The following is a 14,583-nucleotide window of genomic DNA, read 5'->3' as shown; positions in this document are numbered from 1 at the left end:
TTTATATAGTTTTTAATTTTTATCCTAATAAAGTCTTATAACATTAATGTATTTATTTTTAAAAAATAATAACATTCTTAATTATTTATCATATGTTTATTTAAATATATTGTTTTGAAATAATATTAAACAAAAACATATTAATATATTTATTTATGTAATTAAAGTAATAATTTACATTAAAAGATAAAGAGTACAATATTTTTTTGAAGGAAAAAAAAATACTATCAATAGTATAACAATGTGTTATAATATTCCAAAAATGTTAGAAATCATTAGTCTAATTAAATTTTTTGTTAAAATATTTACGAAAAATTATTTAATGTGAAAAAAATAAATTTATCTAAATTAGTTTTGTAAGTCTTCTATAAGACGGTCTCACAAATTTATATCCATAGGACGAGTCGAATTGGTTCAAATTTTAAGTAAAATAATAATTTTGACATAATACAATATTAAATTTTTTATGAGTCGATAAGGTAGAAAATTCCTCTCACAAATTAACTCATGAAACGATTTAAGAGTTTTTGTGAATTGGTTTTAATATTTTCTTCTATTTATAAAAAAAAATGTATAAAAATATCATGTGTTTATATCAATATTTAAAAAAATCATATGATGACATATTAAGTATTCTAAAGTAAAGAAAAAAATATGAAATATAACTTTAAAAAAGTAGAGTATAAATAACATTTCTATGTTTGAACTTATCATTTCATTTAATTTCGATAACGAATTTAGATTTTGTGCTATTTTTATATATTTAATTCTTCACGCTCTCAAAAAATATTAAATAAACTACAAAATTCAATTAATAGTTGATATAAAATTCGATTAATAGAGGAAAGTTACCGATCTTGTTAGAGTGTGATATAAATTCGATTAATAGTTGATATAAAATTTGATTAGCACTTTTCAACGAAGAAGAAAGAAGACAAAAACTTGTGTAAACGATCTCACAGATCGTATTTTGTGAGACATATTTTATTTGGGTCATCCATGAAATTTTATGCTAAGAGTATTAATTTATTGTGAATATCGGTAGTGTTAGTTCGTCTCACAGATAAAAATTCGTGAGACAATCTCACAAGAGACCTACACAAAAAAAAAAAATTATTCAAGCAACTCACAATCTTCGGCAGTAACTTTCATGCCTGGTAAGTCCTTTATGACTTGTGACTATATCATCAAAATTCCAACACACCGCAGAGAAGAGCTCTATGACACGGCCATCTATATTTACAGTAAGATCATTACATTGAGTACCGACTAAAATGCAACCACCTAAGTTGCGAGCAACCTCGTTTGTCCCAACGGGGCCATACCTTTTGAGGCAATAAGCGACTCTTGCTCACCTCACACAGACTGTGGTGATGAGACCTCAAAGAATGGGGTCTCAAGGGGATTAAGATATATCAGCACGTTTTGGAATTCTAAAGAATGGTCCTTGTTGAGGATCTGGTCGGTGCTTCAGCTCTAATCGAGGGATTTCAAGCCATGGATCAAATGTGCTTCTTGAGTTCAATTTGAAAGGATGTACCAAGTTGTTGATATGAGTAGGAGTGTTTTTCCCTACTGGAGAAAGGAAAAGGTTCTTGTATGCTGATGATGCATCACGCCTAAATGGGCTCGAGGGGGGAGATACGGGCAATGATGATGATATTGTTCGTGCACTATCCCTGAAAACACAAGAAAGTCACTATTACTTCACGACTCTGGTGCTCGACAGTATGCATATAAATTAAAATACATGGACTAAGTAGAGTTCAACGATAGAGTACCTTGGACTTGTAAGTGTCCTGGGTCCTGCGAATCTTGATGCATTGTCCTGATCCCAAGAATTGTTCGTTCTGCTGGACTGCATCTCCAGGGCTGTCTTTAAACAAGTAAACCAAGAACTTATTACTAACAATTCCTTTTAAAAGAAGCAAGGAAGTGAAGCAATTAGATTTAAAAGTGGATATTAAGTACCGGAGTGCGACTCCCATCGAATGCACGAGGAAATGCTTCTCGGGTTATATTGACATTGGTTGCTCTAGGAGTAGTTTGGTTTCTGACAAAAGGGTGAGCTAGTAATTGGGATGCTGTGGGCCGGGCTGATGGTTCCCGTTGCAAACACAGCCGTATAAAACTTTTGGCATCAGCAGATAGGTGATCGGGAATCTCAGGAGCGTCTCTGCTATTCCCAATCTTAAATATAGCAGCTACCTGTTAAATGAACAAACGAGAAGATTTCAACAAGAAAGCAACTTCAATTTGATATCAATTCCTAAAGAAGAGACTTAACCCACCCCTTCAGTATTGGCTCCAAGGAGGTTTTGATGTAGCCATTTCAAGAACCGCGCATCCTAAACTCCATATATCCACGGGAAGACTATACCCATTAGTATTCATTACAACCTGAGGAAAACATAGCAGGGTGGTAAGAAATTAGGGGGCACAGACAGTCTTATAGTTTATAGGTATCTTCGGTTAGAAGAGGTGAGAGAGAATGAATGAGACCAACCTCAGGTGCCATCCAGTAAGGGCTTCCTTTGAAGGATAGCATTGAAGAAGAGGTAGTTATCTGTCAAATGACAAGAATTACATAAGAGCGTGGAAGATAATCCTAGATACCAAAATATTTTTCAAACTCTTCTTGAATCTAGCACTAAACAAGACGAATGCATACATGTTTGGCCATCCCAAAGTCGGCAAGTTTTATTTCACCATTGGGATCTACCAAAATGTTTGCTCCCTTTATATCTCTGCAGGAAAGGTAAAAAATTTTCAAAATTTCCGGATTTCTATTAAGGAAAAAACAAAGTCATCACCGATGGAGAGCCAGTTGTACCTGTGCACGGTATTTCGTCCATGTAAGTAAGCAAGACCAGAGAGAATCTGCCTAGTGTAATTTTGTACAACTGATTCCCCAAAGGCTCCATATTCTTGCAGTAATTTTTGGATGGAACCTCCAGAAACATACTCCAGATAAACTGATAATCTTTCCTCGTTCTGGAAAAGAAACGAGCAAAATTATGCGGGGCCAAGAGTCTCATAGGCATGTCTGACCATTAGTTCAACGCATGAGAACATTTAAAAAACGGCAAAAGATAGAGCTGATATACCAGATTGCAAATAAAATAAAAGAAAATCTTACCAGATAACTTCCGTGGTATCGAACAATGTTTGGGTGCGAAAGCCGACTTAGCAAAGCTATTTCCTGTTAAAATACCAAAAATGTCAAGAAGAGAAAACCAATAACTAACCATTGAAGTCTAATGTTTGAGAGTAAAGCAAAAACATAGAAAGATTATATTTGTTTCAGGAAGTAGGCGCAATTGTAAATCTATAAACTATCAAAAAATGACCTGGTTCAGTTGCTTTAGGCTCTCCCTTGAAGATTGATCATCCGAGACAACTTTAACTTCTTTAATAGCGCACATTTGGCCATTCTCACTGCCAAGACAGACAAAATAATATGATATAAAGCTGGAAAAAGGTAATAACAAAAGAAGTAGAGATAAACAGGGCCACTGCCAATTAAATGCAGATCCGGCAGAAGGGTGTGTAGGTCCAACAATTAAAATTTGAAATTTATCGGTAGTTTTCTAAAATTTCAAGCCCTCCCCCCAACCCCCACGACACTACCCCCAGATTTGTTGAGTCGCCCTGCCTCTAACTACGTTTGTGGTTCAAGGGTGCTTAAATGCTCTGAAAAATCCACGAGACAATGATTTTCGTCTAGTTTCCTACTCAGTAAAACCGAAACCAGAATCTTCATTACCTATTAAAACCGAGATAAACATGACCAAATGTTCCTCTTCCAAGAAGCTTTCCTTTCCTCCATTTTGAAGAAATACCACCAGGGCTTTCAGGTGTTCCGGTACTTCTTGGGGTCGATAATGCGGCAGGGCTGATAAAAGAACCAGGTGGAAGGGGCAACTTATGAAATTCATTCCTTCCATCTTCCAGTTTCCCATTTGAATAGTCCAAATTAATCCCATTAATTCGAGCATGGATAGGCAAAGTGGCGGTTGTAATACACCTCAATCCTCGACCAGGGCTTCGAGATAGTGGGCTTAATACTCTGTTCTCAGTGTGTCCTCTGGAATTAGATATAAATTTTACAGCTGTAAGATTAGCTACAGAGATTGAAATACACTCTTAAACTTGAACTTTAACCAATAACTGTAGTTTCTTGTCCATTTTCATATTGTCTGAGAAATTTTAGAATCATCATGTAATAACCTGATCAGCCTCGCACAGCCTAATAAGTCAACATTTTAAGTGGAGTATGTGTGCACAAAAAATGGACTTATGCAAATTCAAAACAATCAGCAGAATTATGATTGTATTTACTTGGTTAGCTTATTTAACAAAATTCAATCTTTGTAATCGAAACTTTGGAAAAACCATACGAGAAGTTGTTCCGGGGTAAAAATGACAAAAAATTCGTTCAATCATTTTAGATCTAACTAAGTAACAAATAAAAAAAATCGCAAAATCTGCAACAACACAAACTCCAAAATGGTTGAGAGTTCAATCATCGGGAAAAAGAATCACGAACTTCCAACTGAAAATCTAACAAACCTGAAACCATTTTGATCCGTAAAATGACCCGTATCGTCGGACGATCCTGACGAACTAACGCTTGAAACAGAGCCCGACCCGGGTCCGAAACCAACACCATGAAAATGGCCCGGCTGCTCCGTTGGTGGTTCTAGAGGCAGCGGCAAGGGGTGCGCTCTATCCCAAGACGAAGCCGAATCAAATCCAGAAGACCTTCCCACAGCAGAAAAATCCTGGCTGTTTCTTGGAGAATTTCTCGATTGAGGCAGCACCAAAACCTCGTCAAAGCTCTTTACTTTACCAGCTTTGGTACTGCCATTTCCTTTTCCTCTCTTCTTTTCATTCTTCGGTGATGAACCCTCCACAGAGTTCTCGGACTTCGTTTCGGAATCTTTGTTCCGAGCAGATATTTTGTCCCACCAAGCTGGCATTTTTCCTCAGATACTCACGTTTTCAAGCATGCATCCCCAACGTAAGAGGTGTGGAGAGGACTGGGAATTTAAAAGAGGGAAGCAGAGTGGGAGACGCCAAGTTTAAGAGGAAAAGACCAATGTCTACTGAGGATAAATACCAACAGATTCTATCCTTCGTTTGTTGTTTTGTAAGAGAGTGGGTCATGGATGGCAATGGCAAGAACGAAACCAGTGGGAAAGGGCGAGAGCCAGGAGGAAAGGGAACGGCAGCCTCCTCCATGACGTGGCCACTTTTTTTTTCTTCTAGAAGCTACTTTTATTATTATTATTTTATTTTTTAATAAGCTGAATTTCATTATTGTTTGGTTGGGATTATGGATCCAATAAATAAATAAAATAATCAATTTCAGTATAAATAATTTAATTGAAATTTTAAATAATTATGAATTATTATGCAAATAAATTGATGAATAATCAACATAGTATACTATATTTCATCATATAAATAAATATAGTTGGTATATATAATGGTTTTCGTAAAAACTTTCATGTTAAAAAAGAAAATAAATAAATATTACAAATAAAAATAATTGTTTGAAAAGAAAGGAATTATCTTAAAATTCGTTACGATATATTTTTGAAGGAAAAATACTAACATTATAATAATGTTTAAAATAGTTTTAAAAAATATTACAAATAAATAATCTAATTAAACTATATAGTAGCATATTTACAAAAAAAATTACTCAATATAGAGCGAAAGTTTTTATTTAAATTATTTTGAGTTAGTATTTTGTAAGACGATCTAACATATTTATAATCATGAAACGCATTGACTTGATCTATATATTAAGTGAAAACTAATAATTTTGACATAAAACAATATTTTTCAAGAGTCTGTTTGATGAAAAATATGTTTCACAAACTGACTCATCAGACAGTTTCATAAGAGTTTCTATAAAATAGTTTTAATATTTTCTTATATTTAATAAAAACAATGTAATTAAAAAAATTGTATGTTTATATCAATATTTAAAAAAATCTTTTACGAACATATTAAGTATCTTAGAGTAAGAAATAAATATGAAGTATATTTAAAAAAATGAAATATAAATAACTTTTCCTTAAATTTCTGTATTGATAATATCATTTTATTTAATTACGTTTATGATTTTAGATTTTGTGATAGTTTTATTTATTTAGCTTTTATATTGTCTAAAATATTGAATAAAATTAAAAAAATTATATAATATTATATTTTTCAACTTTTTAATGTATATTGTCAGAGTAAATTTTAGTACGATGTTTCTATAATATTTTGATGGATACGTAGTACGACATTATCATAATCATATCATTATTATTGAACAAGTGGGCGCACAAAAATTGCACGCAGCCACTCCCGCACAGCTCATACCCTACGTCGGCTGGCTTTTTTCTTAAAATAATATAAAAAGAAAAATGTTATCAAATTATTATATTTTTATATATATTTATAATAAAAAATAATATTTTCAATATAAAAATAATAATAAGTATCGAACAGAACATAGAAGATTTCCAAAAATGTTATAGATTCAGGATCTTTCCTTGAAGAAATCATCGGACCTTCTTCAAGATTACTCTTAAAAAAAAATAGGAAAGAACCGATAAATTGAGTAGATCTCTTGTGAGACGGTCTCACAAATTTTTGTCTATGATATGTGTCAACCCTATCGATATTTATAATAAAAAGTAATACTCTTAGCATAAAAAGTAATATTTTTTCATGGATGACCCAAATAAGAGATCTATCTCACAAAATACGACCCGTAAGACCGTCTCACAAAATACGTCGGACTTGATGTTTGGTGATACAATTCTATACCCATAGTAATCGAGACAAATAAATTTATTAGAACTTGACCCCACATGAATTCATGCGTGACCCCCCGGCATATATTGCGAAATGCGAATCAAATGGCTCATGGGCCATGGGATGCAGAACACTATACATGCAACCTGCAAATCAGTTCGAAAATTAAATTTATCCCTTTGGCCGGTCGCCAAGGTGCATGCATCCTTTGAGGCTGCGTTGTGAACGACTCAATGCCACACGTTAATCTCGAGCAGAGTGTGGATATTCAACTAATATTAAAGTCCGATTCTCTTTTATTTCGATCATCATTGATTCATTCGTGATACGCTTCATCGTGTCTGAAAAGAGAGTGGAGAAAAATTTCAATTAAAAACAATGAAATAGACATGATTTAGCAAGTGTGCACGCGATGCAGAAACTTTTATACCTGATTCACGTTTCTGTCGGGGTTAGTATGTACATAAGAAGTTAATGTTATTTCTTGGGTTTACTTGCAAACAAGGCCTTTTAAAATTGATCTCGTAATTGGAAAAGAGAAGCCAACAGTTAATAAACAGCAAATGGAACACTACCGACAGCTAAAGTGTGCCGCCTTCTTCCGCAGCAGCTTCATATGTCTGCCCAGCTACAAGATCTGCACTTCATCATCATCAACATCGTTTGGAAGCCCATGAAGTATTAATTAATATATATGATTAAAAAGTTGATAATTAAGTATTATTAGATATGCTGTGATCTGATAAATTTAAAATCGATTATCCAATCTATTTTAGAATATTACTTTATCCTGAGAAAACCAATTAGATGAATGAGTTTATGAACGTGTCAGATAAGATGGGTTCAGATCTTCTGAATTAGTCCGGATGCACCCCTATAAATAGAAGCTAGTTTCAATCGTTACTCGCACCGTTTTCTCTCTGCTTCTCTCTCGAGTTCTAGTCATATACATTAGGTTTTTAGCCAGTTTCTACATCGATAAACCGGGACGCACAGAACAAGACGTCATCAACAGGCTAACGACAGACGCTTGTATAATCCTACAGCCTTAAATAGTGAGTTAAGGATCATTACGAAGAACTTTGAAGCACCTTTAGTGATTCTGGATATGACATGATAATGATTTCAGTATGATGGTATTCTCAAGGTTCAGACGAGTAATTTATGTCAGATTGTTTTAGTGAGTTACGTGATGTACTCACTGAGATATCCAATTATAATATACACAATTATCATCTACATATTTATATGTTGCATGATACATTTTTATTATTTTGACATATTATATATGACATATCACGTTAGACCTGATATCTTTTGAGATATATCTCGTTTGTTTGGGTCCCTCAGCCATGTTTTGTATTGTGGACGGTTGGGTATCGAGAGCTAAAGTGTCCGATGAGACCCACAGACTCTGATGAATGTTCTTTCTTGGCGGCAATTTGGATAGAAGTGAGAGAATGGTTGGGTGTGCGCAAAATTATGGGATCACCTGCGGCAATTCTGAGAGCTTTCCGAACCTGCTATAGAGGTAATTCGATGCTATCGAGGATGAGGATTACGGCCCTTGCTTCTACGATTTACTACATATGGAATGCACGAAACAAGAAGATGTTCGATGATGACACACAACAAACGGATGACTTAGTTCGTAGGGTTAAGATTAATGTTTTCCGTTGTATTCCTAGCTCTATTGATGTATTTCAGTGTGTAATATTCTAGTGGTTTTCTCTTGTTTCTTTTAGGGTCCCTACTGGGATGCCAATCTCGTTGTAACCAAACTTTTTTACTCTAGTTTTTTAATGATATAGTTCATTAAAAAAAAAAGACTACACACTCAAGCACCTCTATATTGAGCATGAGATTCATGACTTGATCATTGATATACGAGCATATTGCATTTCACATCCATTATATCGGTTTGTATACTAGTTCATTCTCGTACTGGGCGATTGTCGGTCACATCCATATTTTTATCTAGGACATCCCATTCCACGGGAAAGTTTTATGTTGGATGGTTCGGACGGCCAGAGCAGTGGCTGGAGCAGTTGGCTTTTTGGTGTTGATCCAGGAGAGGTTTTATTTGATTTCTCGAATACTTGTATACGATTATGAATTCGATATGATTGTATAAGACTGAGATTATTGTTATGTTTTCGTTTGGGATATAAGATGATTAAGTTATTTGATTTTCGTTATTAAATTGTTGTTATAAAGTTTAATTATATATGTTATTAGTTTAGCAATGACTCAGAGTAAAAGAAACTACATCCCAGTAGTGCCAGTTGTGGTTGCATGTTTCTGGAACCGTCACGCCAATTTCTTCGAATTCTCCAAGTTATCTGGACCTGTGATTTTACATATATGCTTAGTTAAAAAAAAAACACTAGATTGAACAAAGCAAATACAGAATGAAAAACTACACTTACCCAATTGGTGAATAATTTGGGGGAGAATGTCTTGCAAATCTGAAAACCACCAAAAAAAGGAAAAAGAAAAAATCAAATGATGTATCAAATTCACACGATAAAATAGCATCAAGTATTCAAAAGCTGTTTTCACTATCATAATAGACAAAACAAATTGGCTAGTGATAAATGCTCATGTACATAAGAAACAAGAATATGATGCCTATTTTATTAATGTTGGTTCAACAAAAGCAGACAAATTTTATCATAACAAAATAAACGAGGACATGAATTCTCCACATTCAAGAAAAAACACCAACATTCCTACGGGGATAGAATCCGACATATATGAACCAAAAGAATGGACAAATATCACTAAAGCATTAAACACAAAACTTGTAATCAACCATTTAGCTGTTCTGAGAAGTTCAAAAATAAATAAATAAATAAAAAATTATACTCTTCGTCGTCGGAGAACCACTAACAACCCAAGTGTTGGCCGCAAAGATGCTTGAACTGGAAAAGAAAGAAAACAGCAATTTGGCCGCATTTTAAGAAATGCTAACCTTGTTTCTGGTCGACAATGCAATTTCCTGGCACTCATTGCGATAAAAAGCATCGCAGATACACGGCTTAGCTCGTATCTAATCAGTGGAGATACGGTAAAGTGCATTTTGAGCAGTTCCCATTGATTTGTCCAAAGATCCACAAATGCCTCAGCCATCTGGTGCTCCAAAAGGATATCAAGAAGCCAATTTTAGTTGTCTACCTGTTGTAAGATTTGCTCTATCAAAGGTCTCTGTTTTTTGGGTTTTTCTCAACTTTTGACCCACATCAGTATCCGAGGCCTCCTCGAGCAGAGACGTGAGTGACATCATACATGACTCACAGATGGTAAATATTTCGTTCTTGTTCAAATCCGGAGCGTTCTTTTCGTAAAGGAGACCTTTCACCAATGATTTTAGTTCGTTTCGGTCATTGGTATCGGTACAGGTGGTTATAGACCAAATAAGCTGTTTCGTTATGGTTTGTCGGGTATCGGCACAATTAATGCCAACAATCCCTCCTGAAATTTCTTTTGTTGCTACATCATCAATATTTAGTTTAGCACATAATTGCCTCAGCTTCTCCTCTTCTTCTGCCCAGGGTACCGCCTCGATGTATTTCAAACATGAAGAAACACCCTTGATCCCTGCTGACACCTGACAGTACAGGTGTAAAAGATTATCAGATTTTAAGATCAATGGATAATTAGCAGATATCTAATAACATATTCTGACACAAACGTTTTTAAACAGGAGGTGGGCGAGGCCTCACAAGAAATAATCCATTTAATAGCTCCTTTGTCGGGTGTTGCAATGGCTCTATTTGTGTCAATGGGATAAAAAAGAATGTGCAAGATTTGCGCAATGAAATGAAAGATTCTGCAAATCGTTGCTACATGAAAACAGATTGCTGATAGTTATGCGTGATAAAACTATTCCTCGAAAACCTCATCACAAACAAACAGTTCAAATTCAATCTATGAAAGGAAGAGCAAAGCAACACTACAGTATATGATATATTATCCACATTCAAAAGACAACAATTTCCAAACAAGTATGGATCCCAAATGAATGTGGCATTGCCATTTTCCATTTGGACTTTATACAATACGTAAGAATAAAACAAAGAAAACAAAAGCAACAACTGTTACTGAATGCCTTCAAAAATCAAAGGGAAGGAAATGAAGAGTTATTTTCAATAGTAATTATTACAATACCTCGAGTACATGAAAAACACAGACATTGAGGAGTTTCTTTTGAATACCATCCTCAAACATGAGTCCAGTAGTATCGCGGAACACGTTCAAATTATCCACATCCGGCACCTCAATCCTACACAATCCACTCTGATTCTTGCGATAAGCGGATATCAAATCGGCAAAAACGGGGCTATTAGAAATCAAAACCTCAGAACCCAGCTCCAGAATCAAGGATCCGCCATTCTTCCCCTTCAGATTCAACCTCACATCAAAAGCTTCCGAATTGACCTCATCCCTCGAAACAGCTTCAGCATCAATTTGCGGCAGTGTCACTTTTATGGAATTATTTCGAGTAAGAGGCTTTTGAGGGGTGCAAGAATTCACCGGTTTGTCGGAAATGGGAGAGACCCTACCCGGGGACAAAATCCAACGAGAACTTGGAAGCTTTTGCTGTTGGGTCTGCGGGGAATTGGATGACGTTTCTATCTTTTTACTACAAGACGTAGAAGAATGCGAGCATGAAAAGTTGGGTCTGTCAGGGCCAAGGGGTGGTGTGACGAAGGAACAACACCAGTGGCGACCCCGATTCAACGGCGGCTGCCGGCCGCGGGGGAACGTGACTCGACGAATCGGGCATATTCTGGCTGGGAAATGACCGTAGTAGTGTGGTTTTTCAGCGTGAAATCATTGCGGTGAATACGAGGAATACCGACCGAATACTCCCAACAGAAAAAGGAAAAAAACTGTGGCGTGCGCTTGCAATGAATCTCCATACAGTAAAGCATTTGTTGCCTTTTCTTAGAATTTTATCAACAGAAACCATGTCACACAGTTTCGGAGTTTGCAGGATTCAAACTCACGTCAAAGTGAAAAATTCAGGCCTCTCGCAGGTTCTATTAAAAAATTGAAACCATTTTTTTTTACTTTGACTTGTTTGTGTTCATCGTCTCTTGTACGCATAAAACTTTGATTCGTCTAATATTTGATTCTAATTTTATAATAAATGAATCTAAAAATAGTTACTTCTTTCAATTTCTGGTACCTCTGTTTATTTGTAATTTTAGCTTTTTTTTTTTTTTTTTTTTACGTAACGCTAACATTCGCCTATTATATCAACACTCTCAATCAAATAAATGACGAAATGACACAAATAATAGATAAAAAAACTAAAATTTGAAAAAATAATGAACAAAATTATCATAAATATATTTCTAGTAATACAAAAACATGAGTTTTCCTTAAAGCTAGGTTGGGTTGGGAAAACTCCTTTCATGGCTGCTAACATCAGGTGGCGTTGCTGGCGGTTCGGTCGACCCTACCCCTGCGGGCACTGCCTGCAGGGGTCGATCCAGCGGCTCGGATTTTTTCGAGCCAATTTTTTTTTTTTTTTTACATGGAGGTGGGCCCGGATCACTGTTAGTAGGATGAAACAAACCGTTGCTGGCTGCCTCACTTTGGGCCCATCGAAACGTGCCCGGTTTGGATTTATCATAGAAACGTCACTTCCTTCTTTCAGTTGATGTGTTTTTATTACTCATTCTTTTGGCCCCATTTTCGTTTAATGTTGAGCAGTCCCATATTTTGACAGGTTAACGGAATCTTTTTTCGTTTTTATTAATATTTAAAGAAATTTATATATCATGAAAACATACATACATACATACATACATACATACAAGATGTACCGAACTCTTCTTAATGAATGCATTTTAGTTTCAGAAAGAAGAAAAAAGATGGTCGGGTAATTTCGGGTTGAGGAATCGTGACCGCCATAACTATAAATGTAGAAACACGTGAACTGCTTCTCGACGTTTTTTTCCTCGTTTTGGTAAATAAAATAACTCGATCCCCTCAAAGAAAAATAGCACGGCATTTCTAAAGTTATGAAAATCTGATAGGAAGGCCACCACGTGTCCGATTCCCTCATGCAAAATGTTCCACGTACTTTGAATATTATATAACAAATCGAAGGGTTTTCCTTTATAGCATGACGTGCTGCGTTAACTAACCTTTTTTCTTGAAATATCTCTCCATTAAATATTACCTTAACCTTTGGGATCCTCTTCCCCGATTCCTATATATATATATATATGCACACACAAACATATAGAGACACGGGTGATTCGAAGCAACGGTTGAATGCATGTGTATCTTAAACTTGTTGTGTTTAATACCAGAAATACGATGGTTAGAATAATGGAGAGGCAATCGTCTATTGAGACCGAACCTCGCACGCTTAATGTTCACCAATTCCAATTCGCAAAGGTATTTGTTCCCCGTTTTGTGTATATGCACTCGTTCAACTTCCTTACAAAATTTTTGTTTTTGTTTTTATGTATATATATGTTTGTCCTTGTGTAGGAAGCTGCGCGTTACGTGGTGAACACAAAAACACTGGAAGAGGCTCTCAGAATATTCACCCAGGTATATATGTGTGTATACGTACACGGTACATCTAACAATCTTTTCTTGATTTTAATGTGTAGATTTCATATATGTATATATATATGTATACACACAGACACACGTTCTAAATGGTGGGTTTTGTTTTGTGTAGGGTTTGGAACCTGTAGTGAGATGTACTGAGGAAGGTGGTGAATTGGTAAAGGAAGAAGATCATGAGTGGTGCGCCATTAATGAAAAATTTGGAGACAGAGAGATTGTTACTGCACCTTTCTGATAATTTGTGCGTGTAAATTAAGAGTGATCTTTGGTCCATCAGATCCCCGAAAAGCGGGGAGCTCTATGTAAATTTAGTTATATATATGTTTTTCATTTGGTTTTGTTTTGCTATCTTCTGTTGTTGAGTGTTTGCAAAAGGGCTTTATGATTTTATGGTTGACGAAGTCCTATTTTGAAGAAATAATTATGCAAGTTGCAACAAATATTGATTTGATTTTGGGTTTTCCGAGCTTTGTTCTTGCGGTTTAAAAAGAATTTTAGGTTTAAAATATTTTTAAAGATTTAAACATTCATTTTCAACATAAATAAGTAGAGTTTGAGCATTTTAATTATATATATATATATAGTAGATCATTTGTGCTACTTGCCAAAGTATATCATATTTAATCAGATTTACATCTTAATATACAGAATTTAAGTGGAAAATATTATTCTATTTATATAATATTTACATTTTATGGTACTGAAAAATAATTTGTCAGTTTTATAATGTATTATGTTGTGTGCAAACAAGGTGATTTAGAATTTTTTTAAGTTCGTCAATATATATATATATATATATATATATATAAAAATATATATAATACACGTTACAAATTGACCAAATTCTCTTCTGCTTAAAATAAGTAATGGGGTAAATTGCATTTATGATACGTATATTTACTTCTTTGCTACTTTGATTTTCTATATTGTTGAATTACAATTTAATCATTTAATATCTTCTATTATTTTTGAACTATTTTCATCGATAATATTGATGTGACTCAACACACGTGAATGCCACATTAATACCACGTGAACCCATGTCGAAAAACCTTGAAAAAAAATATTGGACTAGATCTAAAATTTGATGACATGAACTGTTAAAAACACAAAGTGTGTGTGTGTGTATATATGTGTATATATATATACAAACCCAAAAATACAATC

At 34.8% G+C, this 14,583-nt stretch overlaps 2 protein-coding genes and 1 pseudogene across 3 annotated transcripts in view; 1 reads left to right on the top strand and 2 right to left on the bottom strand.

Moving 5' to 3' along the window:
- The window catches only part of LOC142536889 (uncharacterized), a 90,454-nt gene extending 76,589 nt beyond the window's left edge, over positions 1-13,865 (top strand). Inside the window, exons 2-4 of one of the 2 annotated variants that reach the window (XM_075642279.1) lie at positions 13,109-13,236; positions 13,333-13,395; positions 13,529-13,865. In XM_075642279.1, coding sequence (XP_075498394.1) covers positions 13,111-13,236; positions 13,333-13,395; positions 13,529-13,651 — 312 coding nt within the window. In that variant the 5' untranslated portion in view covers positions 13,109-13,110 and the 3' untranslated portion in view covers positions 13,652-13,865. Of the gene's footprint in view, positions 1-12,980; positions 13,237-13,332; positions 13,396-13,528 lie in introns of those variants that run through there. The other variant, XM_075642278.1, reaches the window with a different exon arrangement.
- LOC142536880 (mitogen-activated protein kinase kinase kinase 3-like) lies at positions 1,185-5,252 on the bottom strand (annotated as a pseudogene).
- On the bottom strand, positions 6,769-11,655 carry LOC142536879 (BTB/POZ domain-containing protein At2g13690-like; the record flags this gene model as incomplete). Its single annotated transcript, XM_075642269.1, has 4 exons — positions 6,769-9,167; positions 9,249-9,287; positions 9,794-10,429; positions 10,990-11,655. Coding segments are annotated over 2 exons (1,125 nt in total), but the record flags the coding sequence as incomplete, so codon positions are not given.
- Positions 13,866-14,583: the final 718 nt, after the last annotated feature.

This window comes from Primulina tabacum, chromosome 2 (assembly GCF_025594145.1).
Source record: "Primulina tabacum isolate GXHZ01 chromosome 2, ASM2559414v2, whole genome shotgun sequence".
Lineage (NCBI taxonomy): Eukaryota > Viridiplantae > Streptophyta > Magnoliopsida > Lamiales > Gesneriaceae > Primulina > Primulina tabacum.
Note: the sequence above shows the minus strand (reverse complement) of the source record. Positions and strands in the feature narration are given on the sequence as shown.